This window comes from Electrophorus electricus, chromosome 23, assembly GCF_041902795.1.
Source record: "Electrophorus electricus isolate QZ-2024a chromosome 23, ASM4190279v1, whole genome shotgun sequence".
NCBI classification, from domain to species: Eukaryota; Metazoa; Chordata; class Actinopteri; order Gymnotiformes; family Gymnotidae; genus Electrophorus; species Electrophorus electricus.
Genome location: NC_137519.1, coordinates 7,915,001 through 7,931,638, shown reverse-complemented (window position 1 = coordinate 7,931,638; position 16,638 = coordinate 7,915,001). Strand labels below are relative to the sequence as shown.

At 47.8% G+C, this 16,638-nt stretch overlaps 1 protein-coding gene and 1 long non-coding RNA gene across 6 annotated transcripts in view; one reads left to right on the top strand and one right to left on the bottom strand.

Moving 5' to 3' along the window:
- Positions 1–637: 637 nt before the first annotated feature.
- The window catches only part of cbfa2t3 (CBFA2/RUNX1 partner transcriptional co-repressor 3), a 51,217-nt gene continuing 35,216 nt past the window's right edge, over positions 638–16,638 (top strand). For 3 of the 5 annotated variants that reach the window (XM_035520985.2, XM_035520984.2, XM_027007376.3), the window contains exon 1: positions 639–1,318. In XM_035520985.2, the coding sequence (XP_035376878.1) occupies positions 1,099–1,318 (220 nt within the window). In that variant the 5' untranslated portion in view covers positions 639–1,098. Of the gene's footprint in view, positions 1,319–8,634; positions 9,916–16,638 lie in introns of those variants that run through there. The other 2 variants (XM_035520986.2, XM_035520987.2) reach the window with 2 other exon arrangements.
- Positions 15,479–16,638, bottom strand: part of LOC145653180 (uncharacterized) — a 13,097-nt gene continuing 11,937 nt past the window's right edge. Inside the window, exon 3 of the long non-coding RNA XR_014119524.1 lies at positions 15,479–16,115. This is a non-coding gene — a long non-coding RNA (uncharacterized LOC145653180). The remainder of the gene's footprint in view (positions 16,116–16,638) is intronic.

Genomic DNA, 16,638 nt, shown 5'->3' with positions numbered 1-16,638 from the left:
ACAGCTGTCCAGCCTGTCATTTAGGGAACTGGTTTCCATCCTGATGTAACAGAAGCGGCTCAGTCTGCAACACTCCTCTAAAGTGCTGCCAGCAAGCACCTGGTGTCCATCTCCAGGAGTCACATGAAGAGTGACCCATGTCCTGCACCCCCCCACCCCCACCCCCACCCCACCCCCGCCCCACCTGCCCCCTCTGGGCATGTGTGAGAGTGTGGGAGCATAGTGGACAAAGGTGTGGAGGGCACAGAGCGGCACAGGTGGAGCCACGTGGGTGGAGCAGTGCAGGTGGAGTAGCGTGGATGTCCAGCAGAGAAGGGGCAGCTGGTTCCTGCCAGGGGTAGAGAAGACGGCAGCTATCACAGTTCACAGCAATATTTACCTTCCCCCGAGGAACAGGCTGTCTCACAGGACACAGAGAACACACACGCATGCACGCAGGCACTCTCAAAAATACAGACATTCACACACACACACAAAGTTAATATGATAAATGAACCCTTCTGACCCTGTCAGCGTCCTTTACCACTGCCATAGAGAGAGTGAGAGAAAAAGCGAGACTGAGAGGGAGGGAGGGAGGGAGGGAGGGAGGGAGGGAGGAGCGTCCTCGGTGAGTCCTCACTTTCAAACTGAATGCCACAGTTTGTCAGAAGGGTCACAGACGTGAAGACGCGCCACCTCTTCTGTAGGACTATACAGGCTCCACCAACAAGCACACTGAACCTGGAGAGAGTTCGCAACGAGAGGAACGCAACTGCGGTGTGAGAGGCCGTCCCCCCGTCCCACTGTGTCACGCCACGCTTCCTCCAGTTTCTCACGCTTGGATTTAGTCATTGCAGCGCATGTGAACGCCGTTTTTCTTCTGCATGTGTGCGTGTGTGTCGGCAAACACGCGTGATTTTGCCTGAGCCGGGCATTCAGTCTCGCCGCTCGAGGAGAGGACTCCCAGCTTCAGTGAGGGACTGTATTGTGCATCCTGTGTGGCTCAGCCTGCGACAGAGCGGGACATAGTGGGACGGAGCGGGACAGAACGAAACCCCTGGGCTCTGAAAGTCAGCATCCTGTGGGGGAGCACGCTCGGCTGACGGAAGGGGGCAGGGGATGTATGAGATGACCACCGAGCTTCACAGGGACAGGCACAGGAAGTCTGGGAGCAGGAGAGGCTCCTCCTCTTCCACCTCTTCAACCTCCTCGTCTTCTAGTGGTCTGATGGCTCCAAGGGTTGCCACAGTGATGCTGAGCAGCGTGAGGGATGCGTCGCAAAAACACAACTTGCGTCCGTCGTCATTGGCGGCCCACGCACAGAGGAGACGGCAAACAGGTAAATGGGTGGACACAACCACACACACAGGCATGCACACACACGCCCTGGGCCCCTCACTCACTGGCGGGAGTGAGAGAGCAATACGTATATATACGGTGAGAGAGAAAGTTTGGAATCCTCTCACACTCTGCTGTACTACGCTGTTGTAATGTGTAATGTCTGTGCAGTGAAGGAAAATGGAAGGTTACAGTTTTATTCCTCTCTGCACTTCCACCATCAGTCGACTGTCACTGTAACTACAGTATCCAACAGCAGCCTCATGTGTGCTGAGCAGGTGGACTTTTCTGGGGTTGCCCTGTACGCGTTACTGCCTCCCTGTACATGTGGACCGGTTTTACTGGAAGGGTTTTATGTATTTCTTTATTTTATTGACTCTGCAGGGAGGAAGGGGGCAGCATTCTGCATTACCTGCAGCTGTGTGTGGTCCCTGCCGGGACTGAGCTGTGTGAAAGCATCTCTGATAAGTGCTGTATAATTAGGCTTAACCATAACCAGCATGATAAACAGGAAAGAGCACGCACGCGCACACACACACACACACACACACACACACACACACACACACACACACACACTCTCACCCCTCCACCCCAGCTGGGGGTGGCAGGCGATAGAGGACGAACCGGGTATTTGTAAATACCTGCTCCGGCTCCGCTACCTGTCAGTCCGGCGGTGGGAGAGTAGGGGGTGATGGGAAGTGTAGTTTGTTATGCGACGGAAGGGGCGTGGGCGGCCGGCCATTCTTCCCGAGAGGCAGCAGATGTGTTGGAGCATCGGAGCAGCTGCGCACACTGATAACAGCAGCGGGGAGACATCGGCACGCGGGATCCTCTTCCCGGCTCTTATCTCTCTCTCACACACGCACACACACACACACACACACACACACACACACACACACACACATTGCTGAACAACATCCCCCGCCACCTGCCTCACACACAAGTACTGAGGGAGAGAGGGAGGGAGGGAGGGAGAGAGAGAGAGAGAGAGAGAGAGGGGGAGAGAAGGAGGGAGAGAGGTGCAAGGCAGGAGGGACGTATGCAGAATTCAGACTCTGAATGTCTTTTAGGGGGAAAAGGTACAGAAGGTAGAAGTAGTGGGAGCAAATCCTGGGTCCTTTCTCAGCTGCACAGAGCTGGACTACAGCCGTCCACAGCTGTTGTAATACATATAAGGGGCCGGTACACTCCCCAGTGACCCCAGTTCCTGCACATTCATCCCCAATCACAACTTTTTTTACGATGCGGTAGCTACTGCTCAAACATTTACTGTATACATGGAAATGTTGCAACGGCTCTGTGTGTTTGCGTCGGTGTGTGTGTGTGTGTGTGTGTGTGTGGTATTAGGTAACGAAAATTCTGGGCCAGGTGATCAGTGTGAGATGGATGGTCCTATTAACAGAGAGCTAGAGAGAGAAAAGAAGAAAGTGAGACAGAGCAAAACATACAGACAGAGCAAAACATACAGTCCTCCTCTCTGCTTGGCCATGGACGGAGTCCTACTCATCTTACGTACGTGACTCCGTGTTACGCCGTCCTGGAGCTTGCAGTGTGGCAGCGATTGCGAGTGAGCAGGTCTGCAGGGAGAGGGGGTAGGTGTGTGGGTGGGTGGGGGGGGCAGTTAGCCTTCCTAGTTCTGTTTCCTCTGCGGCAGCTTTGTGGTCTCTATAAGGAACAGATGTTCACAACTTGATACTGCTGCATCCCCCTTTTCCCTGCTATCTTAGGTTCCAGCACTGCCAACTGTCTTCACACAAACTGTCTACACACACACACACACACACACACACACACACGCACGTGCACACACACGTATGTTCACATGCCTGTGAAACCATTCGCCAACACAGATGTTCACTGACAAACTAAATAATACCTTTTTTAAAAATACGTTTAAGAAAATCTAGGTCTTTGGCTGTGTTAGTTGCTTGGTCTTACGGATGTTCGCTGACCATTCAGGCCAGTGAGATTAAGGGAGATTTGAGGAGATTTAGGGACTTCTATTTGGTGACAGTAGGGAACAGACCAGTTTATTTTTTTATCTTGTGCTACACTGCTATCATTGGAGTACTGACTTTGTGAGAGTTCACTTCTTTTTGCTGAATCAGCATGAGTCGTAAAGGAGCATTAGTGTCCTTTTTGGCTCCAAATATCTCCCCTTTTCTCAGTGCTGATACAGAATGTCAGAGGTTTTGTGGCTGCAGTTCAGTTCAGAGGCCACTAACAGCAATAATCTATTATGCTTCATTACAGAGAGGACTGCTTTCTCTCTCTGTGTCTCCACGCGTCTGTATTTCACTCTGTCTTGCACTATTTCTCTGTTTTGGTTTCTGTTTCTCTCATCTTTTACATGTCACTTTCCTCTGACAAATGCTTTTTCACCTCCACATCTCTTAATCGGTGAGACTCGGGGGACAGAGATCAAGCAGTGTGTAGAAAAAAACCCCCAGCGCCACGTCTGCTCACGCAAAAAGTCACGGCGCTCTCTTCTGCAGTCTCAGCGGCATGGCTGTAAAGGCTCGTGCCATTGGCCGTCTTCTCATTAGATCAACTCCCTGCGCCGCTCCGGCTCTCCGTAAAAGAACTATAATTTACATCGGGGCCCGCAGTGGCGGGTCAGTCGAGGCTGGTGAATGCAGGAGCCCCAGCGGATGAGCACAATGGACTTCTGCTCTCAGACAGCACCGAGTCTTATCTCAGCCTCACATGCAGGCTTGGCTTCACAGCTATAGGGAAGGATTTACAATGTGGAAGCCGACGGAAAGGGCGACGGGCCTGCAGCTCCCTCTCTCTCTCTCTCTCTCTCTCTCTCTCTCTCTCTCTCTCTCTCTCTCTCTCTCTCTCTCTCTCTCGCTCTCTCTCTCCTTCTCTCTCTCTCTCCCTCTCACTCTCTCTCCCCGTGCCTCTGCAGAGAGACTGTCATTTCCATACTGACACAATGAAGGGCAATCAGACACCTCCATCTCTCACCTCTCCCTCTCCGGCTACATCAGGTGGAGACAAAGGCAGCGGGACAGCGGGAGAGCGAGAGAGCGAGAGAGGAGCGCGCGCAGGCACTCGAAATGCTACGGGGTCAAGGTCAAGGTGCGCAGAGGCGGTGGTGGCCATTAGAGATAGAAAACAGTCATAAAGGGGCCATTTGAATCTAGTCTCATGGGCAAGCAGCGGGATTATATAGTTTAGATTGACTGGAGGAGTGGGACAGAGAGAGGAAGGTTGAGGGAGAGAGAGAAAGAGAGAGAGAGAGATTGAAATAAAGGGAAAGATGGCGCGAGAGAAAAAAAAGAGAGATTTGAGAGATGTCATATTCTGGTGGTGGTGGTGGTTGGGGGGAGGGGTGGTGCTGCTGCTGTTGTCATAGCTACAAAGGCCCAAATGAAGCAGAGAGCAGCAGAGTTGTCAGTCCCTGACACTCCCACGCTGCCCTTGTGCCCATGGCAGCCAGCGTCTCCATCAGTCAATCAGGCTGGTGTCACCGCCCTGCTCACTGTGCCACACACATGCACACACCCATGTACCTACACTTCACACACACCTGCACCTCGGACAGGGATGAGGACTTAATATCGGTGGTGTGGAGGGTAGATACTGAGTACTGAAGCAATGCTTGCAGGCGTGTGTGTGTGTGTGTGTGTGTGTGTGTGTCAGGGGACTGTCAATGCAGAACATGAAGGGACAACAGTCAGAAGACAGTAGAGAGAAAGGGTCATAAATACTCCATCAGGACACTGAGCCATCCATCTCTCATACATGGAGGAGGAACCCACCTGCCACATGCACCGCTAAATAGGGCTCTGATGGACTGGCTGTGGGGGGTGGGGATGAATGGGTGTGTCTGTGTGTCTGTATACATATGTGTGTGTGTGTGTGTGTGTGTGTGTGTGTGTATGTGATTGCATGTGTGTATCTGTGTGTGGGTGTGTTGCCTGGCTGCCTATCTACAAGATGCTTCTAGATATATCTTCTAATGATCCTTAGTTGTGATGTACACACCAACCGCTCACATACTTCTCACTCCCCACTGCTCTGACTAAAGGCCACTGGTCCCCGATGGCTTCTGACCAGCACCTGCTGCCTGGATTCGGCACACACACACACACACACACACACACACACACTGCCACACACTCCCCCCCATCCAGCCAGCCTTCAGCAACACGGAAAAAACAGCTTATCTCAACTCTCACCATCCTCTCAGAACAGCCCGCTGCTCACTTAAAGGAACATCCACCCACACACACCCACACAGCCCAGGGGGGGCTGAATTTGACCTTTAACACCTGATTGCAGTCAGTGCTTCACTCCTCACCAGAGCAGTTTACATGGACATCTGCATAAATTGGGACAAACTTGATTCGTCTGGAGCAGAGCGGGTGGTTTTCTGGGCAGAATGGGGCATGTCCTCCTAATGCCAGACACGTGGATGGGGGTCATATGTCTGGCATCCCAGTTTTTGATGACTATGTTCCTGTGTGGTTAAAGAGTGAGGGATGAGGAAACAGAGAGAGAAAGATAGCTGTCAAAGCAAAGGGTCTGCCGTATTATACGGATTCACAACTGTGTTACATGGGCGCAAAACACACTTGCACATTAGTTTTTACAACTGCTTTCACACTTGTCTCAATACCCTGTCCATTGTTTCAAATCACTTAACACATTCACCATCTCAATAGACTATGTGAGCTAAGCTGTACTTTACTTCTGCATTGCTTCGATACAAAAGCCATTCAGTCATCACCGCTTCCAAAATTCATGACTGTTTCTCAGGCAGTGTTCACCGCCAGCAAGTCTGTGCAGCTACAGCACATTTTGCAGACATTTAGACACTCTGTTCAAAACAGCAACTTTCAGTTCAAAAGCCAACAAGATTCTGATCACTGTGGATTGAAATATGTTGCACTTTGGCAGACAGATGAAAATGTACTTTTTTTTAGCAGAAAGTTTATTCAGTTTATTCTTTTTTTTTTTTTTTTTTCTGGCCTTGTTGCCATGATGCAAAGGTAGTCTAAGTTGCATTGAAACGTGCATGTATATCGGGAACATATAGGTGTAGCTGACACTGAAGAGGTTGTCCCACTATTACTGCAGTACATGTGCTGCTGAAAGGCCTGGCTGTCCTTCCAGCTATCGACTTACCCAGGTGTTTTAGTTTGTGCGCTGTTACCGTATATTCGGTGTGATGTGGATGAACATCTAAGGCTGTATGCACTGGACAGGATGGCTGGACCAGGACAACAGCAGACTTCTGATACTGATAGGCAGACAAATGTGTGTGAATTACTGTATATAGTGAAAATATTGATTTGTTATTGATTTTTCTGATATATTTTTCTTATATAAGGGTGGCTTTTTGGATTAGTTTCTCTGTCGTATACTGTTTTATATTATACAGTGAATATTGTTATTCTGGTTTTCCAAAAAATTTGTGGATGCAAAAACACAGCAGAGGGAAACGCTTGGTATATGTATTTTGCAATGTCACAAGTTGTTTGTGCTTTGAAGTTAATTGTACACTGAATGACAAAGCAGTCTTGTAGAAGAAAGCATATGTTATAGCTATGTTATAATTATGGCAGCGTGAGTCACTTTTGGATGGAATATGAAGGGTTTTGGTGGTTGAAATCTATTTTGCACCAAAGGTTAACTGATGAGCTAAGGTGTGTGTTTCCAAAGCACACCGTGTGAAGAGTTTTGAAGAAATGGACATGGCATTGAGACAAGTGTGAAAACGATTGTCAAAAATGTATTAACAAAGGAAAGTTCCAGAGACAGTGACCATGTGACCTGTACTGTAAAACTACATTATACGTAGTCCATGGTCTGTGTGTAAGTGAGCTACTACATAACATACTGCTCGCAATTAGTGTTTAATAATGAGTCTCCATCTAGGCTATGATTATTCTAGTGTTTCACATGAGCAGATCACATGACCTTGGTGGAACACTAGGCAGGTGCCACCGTGTACTTTACACTGGAACTGTTTCTCAGGGGGCAGAGCCATATTGTTTGTTTACATCCTCTGTTTTCCCCGCCTGCCTTATGCTTGAGAGAAAGACAGACAGAGTATGAGAGAGAGAAACGGATAGAAAGTTGGAGAGGGAGCATGAGAAGAGGAGGGGAGGCAGATGTGTGTTTCCCAGTGGTTCACCTGGAGTGATGCCGCCAGATCTCCCTCTCGAACAGACGCAGATCGCAAACACACTGCAGGTGCACTTATGGTTAAACAGTCAAAATTGAGAGAATTAACTGAAGAAAATGGGAGGGGATTCGCTTCTCCCCTTTCACAGCTGCACTGACTATAGCTCAGAAGGGGGAATACACTACAGTCTAAACCATAGGGGGAAAACCAGTTTACTACATTCATATTCAAATACAGCTCTGTGTGTGTGTGTGTGTGTGTGTGTGTGTGTGTGTGTGTGTGTGTGTGTGTGTGTGTGTGTGTGTGTGTGTGTGTGTGTGTGGAAATGCCATCTTTCTTTTATTCATATTCATACTGGTTGAAAAGGAATCAGGCATGTTTTTCTGTCCCAGGAGTAAATCCCCTGCTATTTAATAATAGCCTGACAAACAAAATCAGCATAGACAAACCTAACAGATTTTAACAAAAATGTACAATCTTGCAATAGTATAATACCTAAAAATTCTAGCAAAAGCATAGCATACAGCCCATGTGATAACCATGTCACACACTTTATTGCGTTTAAGATAGTAAAAAATATCTATAATGAAATGAATCGTTCCATTAAGCTTGCATTTAAACATTTAGTATTTGGCAGTTCCTCCTTGTAAAGTCTATAAAATGGTCGAATTCAAATCAAACCTGAGACTATATTTTCCAATAAATGCTAGTGCGACGCTCTGAGAATGAAACCAGCCTGTTGGATCCAAATCCGTCACTTCTTTCATCTGATTTGGATGCCCTCGACCTGGCATCGGGCACCAGCTGGCTGTCAGTCGCCTGATGAATGCGTTGCGCGGTCTGTGGGATTTCACGGCTACTCAACGCGCTTCGGCAGATGCGGGGAAACAGCGGCCCCCAGGGGTTCACAGCGGTAGTGCCTCATCTTGAAAACAATTCAATTCAGGAACATTATACGCTACCTGGCGTGGGACTTGGGTGATTAATGCTGTCGCTGTCTTCAGAGCGTATCTGACTATTGGTTAAAAATTGGCTTCGTTTTTATTTTATTGCACTCTATGAAAACGTAAGATATTTAATCAATATTATTAAACACACACATACGTACACACACACACACACACACACACACACAGTGTGTGTGTGTGTGTGTGTGTGTGTGTGTGTTGTGTGTGTGTGTGTGTGTGTGTGTGTGTGTGTGTGAGTGTTTGTGTATTTGTATGTATATATGTATGCATTTGGCATGTATATGAGAGAGAGAGAGAGAAAGAGTTCATTCTTTGCGCTATATCTGCTCTATGTTTAGCCAGTTGTAAACGCTACAGCAGTACCGAAGAGCAAGCGAGACGGGCTGTCAACTCGTGGCTCTGAAAAGCTGTCAGAGCGAGTGAGCGAGCGAGCGAGAGAGAGAGAGAACACATCCCCTCTCCAGATGGTGTTTTAAACGCAGACAGAAGGCTACAGAGGGGATAGAGGAGAGAACCATTAGACAAACACACCAGACCCGGCCGCTTCAAGCCACTGACAACAATAAGAAATAACCGAAACGCAAGATGGTAGAGCACGACTCGACGCAGGATGTGTAGGTGAAATGAGTTGGGCATAGGCGGAATGTTTGCGCGCTGTGTTCCTGGCTGTACTGGAGGAGTGAGCGCTCCCTGCGCCTGAACAGTTGGGAGTAGCTGCGGTCAGACCCCATCTCGCCCTCGAAAAGGAACATTTACTGAAGCTCTGGTCCAGGGTTAGGAAGCGCTTGGAGCACTTCTGTGGATTTAGCAGAGGCACCTGACCTCGCTAGAGTTTTTACCGCAGTAATCTGTTGGAACAGAATTTGGAGCCAGAAAGATCTGGAGAAGAATTAGCAGCATCTCTTCACCTAATGTGAGGGGTAGCGGAGCTCGATCCGTGGAATGGGATCTAAAACATCCGAGAATAAAGCAGGAGTCAAAAAAGGGACTTTTGCGCTCGAGTTTACTCCTTGTGATTTCAACGTTTAAAACAAAGTTGTGTTTCCTTGGTCATCCGAATTTGTGTTGAACCGATGGAAAACGATTATCGCTTGTTTTTAAAATTTGCCATCTAAAAGGAACATAATACCAAAGACTCGCTTTAATACTAAAGCTACGCTTAGCTTTAGCTTTGCAAAAATATATTTTCGATCTCTGAAAATTGAATTACCTCATTATATATTGTACCGAAAAGTCATCACCGCTTGGAACCCAAAGGCGTTCAATAATAGGCTTCATCGGACTGTCTTAAAACTCCAGTCTTTTTTCCTTGAATTGTATATCTGTGCTAAAGACAAAAAAGAACACCATACTTGTGATTTTCAATTTTGGAAGGGTTATTCCGGTTTTTTTTCCAGCTAGAAGTGAGGCGTAATACTCGCCCCTTTTTGTTCGCGTGGAATATTTTTGCTGCAATTACCTCAGTTTGACCTCGACCTTCACAAAGTAAGTGACATTTCGATGATGTAAAACTATTGATATTTAGACCAAGTCCATCTTCCAAGTGCTTGGTTGACAGGCTATTTTGCGAAGTGAACGAGGAGACAAATACACTCTTCCGTGCACCAGCTGAAGGCTGGACTTTTAAGGCGTTTTGCGTATAGCGAAACTGTATCCAGAAACGTGGACATGTGATTATAATCTATAACACAAAATAAATGTTTGATTTCAATTTTATTTTTAGAAATATGTTTTAATTGATGCAAATATTAATGAAATAGTAAAAAGGTACGGTGCGTATTAAATTGATGTAAAGTGTGAGGTGTTTACATAAAAAAAGCTGGGCAAATTTGCCATAGATTGATGCATCCTCCATAGTAGACTAATAAATATGCCGTTGGATGAAAAGGACAGAAAACCATGACCTGCTTGTGTTTAGGTCATTACGCACAAAACTTCACGAAGAAAAGTTCTGGAGTGTCTGTATTATTAGTTTGAATATTAATTTGAGAGCAGCCCATTCAATTCACCACGTAATAAATGGGAAAAGCTTTCACTTGTAGGGCACCTTTTTGCTGTTTTGTTTTCTTGTTTTTTTAACCCGCGAACTAACCATATTAAGGGACGACTGGGCATTATGTTGGGATGGGGCTGTTTGAATGTGCTCGCCAGGACGTGCTCGCGGAACTCTGGGGTGATCGTTCCAGATCTCCGCCGAGTCCCCTGCAGAAAGGAAAGGTCTCCGAACTAGCCGTCGGCTTCTGTCCTGCTCAGAACCTGATACTCATTCCTAAAGCAAAAAAATATATATTTTAGGGGAAAAAAAAAGCTTTTTAAAAATTACATAGATATTACTTTGCAGTTATATAGGTCCAAAGAATAGCGCTAAAATAAAGCTGAGCATCCATTTCATTGTTTGTAAGCTGACCTGGCTGTCATTGGCAATGCATCTCCATAGTAAGGCAACGGTACCCTGTGTGAGTATCAAGGTTTTCCTTATGTGGGATGAGTCTCCATGACTCCATCAGAGCTTACAACACACAGCTAGCACCATCCAGCACAGAAGTGAGGTTCCCCTGCCCAATGTTATATGACTGTTAAATGCAAATATAATGGAGACACTCATAGTGCACAGAAAGCCACAGAACCCACACTACTTTCTCACACAAAGCCTTGTTCTCACGTCAACCACCCCGGATCGATTGCCCCCCCCAGCCCTGCTCCGCGTGCACCCGTAACGTGGTCCGTTTTCATCACCCGACCACTGCTTTACTCTGTGATGGACCCTGGTAAAAAGGCCCTGAATTATTGAAGCGCTGACCGTGGTCCTGCTAATAGATGGATGTATGGGGGTGAAACCGCGCAGGGTGCCCAGAGCAGCTCTAAAACCTCGCCGCACACACGCCTCACATCGCTTCCTCCGGCCAACAGCCCCGCCGAGTCTCCCAGCCCCACTTCTGAAGGAAGCCCATTCATTACACTACTGGAGCACATGTTCCATTTGTCTTCCTGCCACCGTTAGCAGATTTATACGTGCGTCTCCGTTACGTATACAGGGCCTCTTTTTCCTCGGCAGAGGGGTTGATTGGTCTCATGAGTATCGGTCTCGCTGTTGGAGTGTGTGTTGGCATGAGCACCACTCGCACAAGACTGGCCTGAGCCGTGGCTCACCTGGAGCAGTGGTGTGCTAAGCGTGTTCAGGCGGCCCAGATGAAGCGGCTGATCTGCTGCAGGCTTCCGATGTTATTGGTCGGAAACCGTGCACGTCGCTGCGAACTCTAGATAATGATTTTCTGTGATGTGATATTGGGCCCATTTGTGTAATCCAGTCACTGAGACAACCTAAGAGACCGGATCGCGGCTTCCGGAAGCGTAGTAAGCGATGAAGCAGCCTGCCGAGAATTGTTTACTGTCGTCACTGTCTGGAAGTAGCAACATTTGTAAGCTCTAAAGTTTCATACAAACCTAACGGCATTTCGAGAAAAGGGCTCACAGAGCGGGCACGTTTAATTATTCCTCTAATTATCTGGAACACTTCTGCGCCCTGGGCAGACGGTGGGAGCTGGGGGGCGTTGCAGGACGGCCGCGGGCCCCTGGGTCTGGCGAGCGGAGGGCCGTGGTCGTGACCCACGCTGCGTGCTGGGCCCGCAGTCGTGCTGTTGCCACTGCTGCTACTGCCGGTGGTGGTGGTAATTACTGTAATTTGAGTGCGGCCGGTGCAGGTGGAGCTCGCCGTCCCGTAATTAACGAGAGGAGCAGATGGTGGTGGGCGGGAGACGGGAGCATGCAGCCGACCTGTAGAGTCAGGAGAGAGAGAGAGAGAGAGAGAGAGGTGGTCAGGTGGTCAACAGAAAGCTCGGCCACCTGGACTATCAGGTCTAGCAGCTTCACTGTTACCTACATACACAGTGTGATGTGGTCTTCGGCAAAGCCATTCCCAGTAGTCCTAACTCTGCAACATATGTCAGTGGATTTGGCCTTATGCAGCATATTGATATTCATTTAAAAAGTATAAATCTAATATAAGGAATGTAAGGAATACATTTTTAGGTTTGTGATAAATCATATTGAAGTAGGCATTACATTTGAATATATTTGTTCAAGGTTTCCATAGTCTCAGGTATGTGCATAGATAGAATGAGGACAGAAAATTGTCTTGGAGTCAATGGGTTACGATCACCATGCTGATTCTGGAGGGATGCTGTGTGTGTGTGTGTGTGTGTGTGCATGTGCATATGCGTGTGCGCGTGTGTGTTTGTGTGTGTGTGTGTGTGTGTGTGCATGTGCATATGCGTGTGCGTGTGCGAGCGTGTGTGTGCAAGTGTATGGGTGTGTATTTGCATATGTGTGTGTGTGTATGTGTGTGTGTGTGTGTGTGTTTGCATGTGTGTGTGTGTGTGTGTGTGTGTGTGTTTGTGTGTGTGTGTGTGTGTGTGTGTGTGTGAGTGTGTTGATTCCACCTGTGCTTCGCTGGTCTTAAAGCCGGTGGTTTCACTGTGCTTAAATCCCGACCTGTAGGCATCCGTCAGACAATGTGCTAGACCCAATTCCTAATGCACTAATGCTGTTGTGCGATTCCATGATTCCCCCCCCCCCCCCCCCCCGTGCTATAGAGACAGACATACAAGCTCTTTGTGACTTGTATGTCTGTCTCTATAGCGCAGCGCCAGGGGTCTCTTCTTTCTGATTACCTCTACATTAACCAATCAGGCAGTGCTTTTGAGTGCCTGTTATGCTCACAGTGTGAACAGATGAATCCCAGACAGGGAAGATTATTTGCTCCATTTTCTTGCTTTCTTTCAATGTTGTTGTTTTTTTTGTTTTTTTTTCAGGATCCTTTATCTATAAAGAGCACCCTTCCCCCCTCAGCTTTCTGCCAGGCAGCCTGTGCTTGAACCCGTGCTGGGAAAAAGAAACAACCCCAGAAGGGAGCAGCTGAAAAAGCCATACATTTAGATCAGGCAACACTGGGCCTCTGTGTGGGTGAGACAGAAAGAGAGGCAGGGAGATGCTGAGAGACAGACAGGAGAAAGTAGATGAGATGAGACAGACAGACAGGCAGGAATGAGGGAGGTGGTTGTGTGATCAGTTTAACCTTCTCCACTGATTGGCCTTTTGGCCGGTGATCGGCAGCTCATTGATGCACTGTTGTCGCGTTAGAGCTGTGGAAATGCACACTCTTGCATAGCAGTGAGCACTGAGTTGGATTCAGCTCAAAGAAGTCGATCCATCTCCTTTTGCGTATGCCTGTGTGTATTAAAATAAGTGCATGGTGTTTGTGTGTGTGTGTGTATGGAATGCAGAAGCCAGTCTATACTCATGTGCCTAGAGAAGACCAGGCCACACACCCAGATATTACAACCCATCACACAGTCCTGCCAGTCTCCCATGGCAACCTGTGTTGCCCACGGAGACGCCCTAGCTGTGACAAGGGTGGGCACATGTAGGGGCATGCGGATGGGCGATCTTTATGGCTTCAGGCCCTGTGCGCCAGCAGCGACAGGCGGTGGCGGCAGGTCCGCGCCGCCGCACATGTGTTTGACATTAGTGGGACACGGTGCATCCTCCTGGGAGAAGGGGAATGTCAGAGAGCAGAGAATCAGGCCACGTCCAAACATCTGCACTAATGAGAAGCACATCCAGAGTGTGGGAGCTGCAGCTCACAGAGAGAAATGCACGCCACGCTCAAACCGCCCGTCTCTCTCTCTCTCTCTCTCTCTCTCTCTCTCTCGCTCTTTCTCTTTATCTCTCCCTCTCTCGCTTTTCCTATTTCTTTCTATCTTGTTTTTCTTTCTCTTTTCATTGGCCTGTCTTCCCCCTAATCGCAGTATTTCTCTCGCCACCTCTTCGCCTTTCCCGCTCTCTGTTTCTCTCTCTAGGACACAAACTCACACACAATCGCACGGTGCCACACATTCGCACTGAAACCCTCCCCTGCGCTTGCAGAGGGCCACGGAGCATTGCTTGCACCATCAGTGTAGCGTTTCATATCTGCGCAATCCAGACCTCCCTCAGAGCTTAATGACAGTCGAAGTTTTATTGAGTTCAGCTATGCTGGAACTGCTTCAGTGAGACAGAGGTTCCTCAGCGCCTCGTACAAACATGAGGTATTGTAAACATCTAAATCGCAAGATGGTTTTCCCTTATGGTAATGTTGCGCATTGTGACAAAGAGATAAGCAAATACCCCCACGAGTCAGAGAGAAAAGAGTCAGAGGGAGACAGGGTAAGTGCGGATGAGGCACAGCGGAAAGATCTGGAATAATCCAGGCTTGTAGCGGGTTCCGTTAATCAAATAGTGGGGAAGTTCATATCATGCTGCCTTTTGCACTGTTAAAAAGTAGTCGCTCCCCCCCCCTCGCTCCCCCCCTCTCTTTCCCTCTCCCCTCTCCATCTGCCCTCTCTCTCTCTTGCTCCTTCTCTCTCACTCCTTAGTTTTCCTCCCTCTTTCTCCCTTTCTCTCTCTTTCTCGCCCTGAGCAAGTCAGTTATCAAACAGGCCAAAACAGCACTGACTCCAGATGGAGCTCACTTATTAAGTGTTCACACACACACACACACACACACACACACACACACACACACACACACACACACACACAATGACTTTACAGGCATGGAGAAACTGCTCTGTGGACTGAACGCCTTCTCTCTCTCTCTCTCACTTTCTCTCACTCTTTCTCTCACTATCTCTCACTCTCTCTCTCTCTCTCTCTCTCTCACTATCTCTCTCTCTCTCTCTTTCTCTCACACTATCTCTCTCTCTCTCTCTCTCTCTCTCTCTCTCTCTCTCTCTCTCTCTCTCTCTCTCTCACTATTTCTCTCTGGCCCCCATCCTCCACATAGTGCATTTGTGCAAATGAAACCCCCTGTTATCAGGTGGAAACAGAAGCAGCGTGGGGCACTATCCCATCATCCTTCAGAGGGGTTGGAGCTGAGCTCTGCTATGTCAGCTCTGCTGCGCACCGTCATCTAGAGAGCCAGACTCATTCCCAGCCTTTCCACAGACAAGTTATTGTTCCCAAATTCGGGATTCATCCGAAGGGCATTTTTGTTTCTTTTTTAAGAGTCTCGGATTTTCTTTCCTCATAAGTATTTATTAAAGAGATAAGGAGTCTCTGGAGACTGACCCATCTCTTAGGGAGAGGGAAAGAAAGAGGTATGAGAAATAAAGCAGACAAGACATTTATGTGAGACAAAGAGAGACGAAGAACTGCGAGATAAACAAAGACATGTGAATGCAGAATCCATAAATGACAGAGATGGATAAACATTAAGTCAGAAAACAACAGCATGTAGAGTTAGTAAGCGAGAGACTGAGGACATTTTCACACGGCAAAGAGAGACAATAAGGGAGCAAGAGAATAAGAGGTTTTATCTCCACACACACACACACACACACACCTCTTGAATACCACTGGGTCATTAATTGGTCTATTATTATACACAATTATCCCATTAATTAGAGAAGTTTTCATTTTCTTAATTAGAGAACTCGGGCCCTCTGTGCCCCTTCCCAAAAACGGCAAAAGAGTTTACGTAGCATTTTCCAGGCTGTTGGGCGAGGGCCAGGTCGTCCTATTTACAGGAGCCAGGTATTCTACAGGCCAGGCATTTGAGGAACCAGGCAGTCCAGTGGCGAGGTAATACATAGCACGAATATTCCCGAGGCCTGATATTCCCAAGGCCAGGTATTCCAGGGACCACACTGTAAAAAAGATTTGAACATAAAAAGCAAGGAAATTGGTTGCCTTGAGTGAAGACAATTTAAACACAGATTAATCTGATATGACTTGACAGAAGAGAAAGTGTTATGGTAACAGTTTTTTTTTCCTGTGCACGTGTTCCAGCAGAGCCTGTTTGAGGCTAAAGGCACCTCTTCATTGGTCAGTGTGACAGGTGTGTGATTAACCTGTCACCTGCCGAGAGGTGAAGGAGTTGGGTGGTGGCTTTGCCTGTGTAGGGGTGGTGCACAGAGAAAAGTAGGTGGGGTTGAATAAGAGTGAAGCTGCTGCAGGAGAAGCGTGTAGAGAAGGGCAGAGAGGATGGTGCCAAGGATAGCAGGTCTGCTAGAGAGAGTGAGGCATCCAGAACCCAGACTGAGCTCTGTGGCTTAGGAGCAGAACATCACAAGATGGACAGCTGTTTTGTGTGTGTGTGTGTGTGTGTGTGAGTGAGTGTGTTTGATTTTGTGTGTCTGAGATTGTGCGTGTTTGATTTTGTGTGTGTGT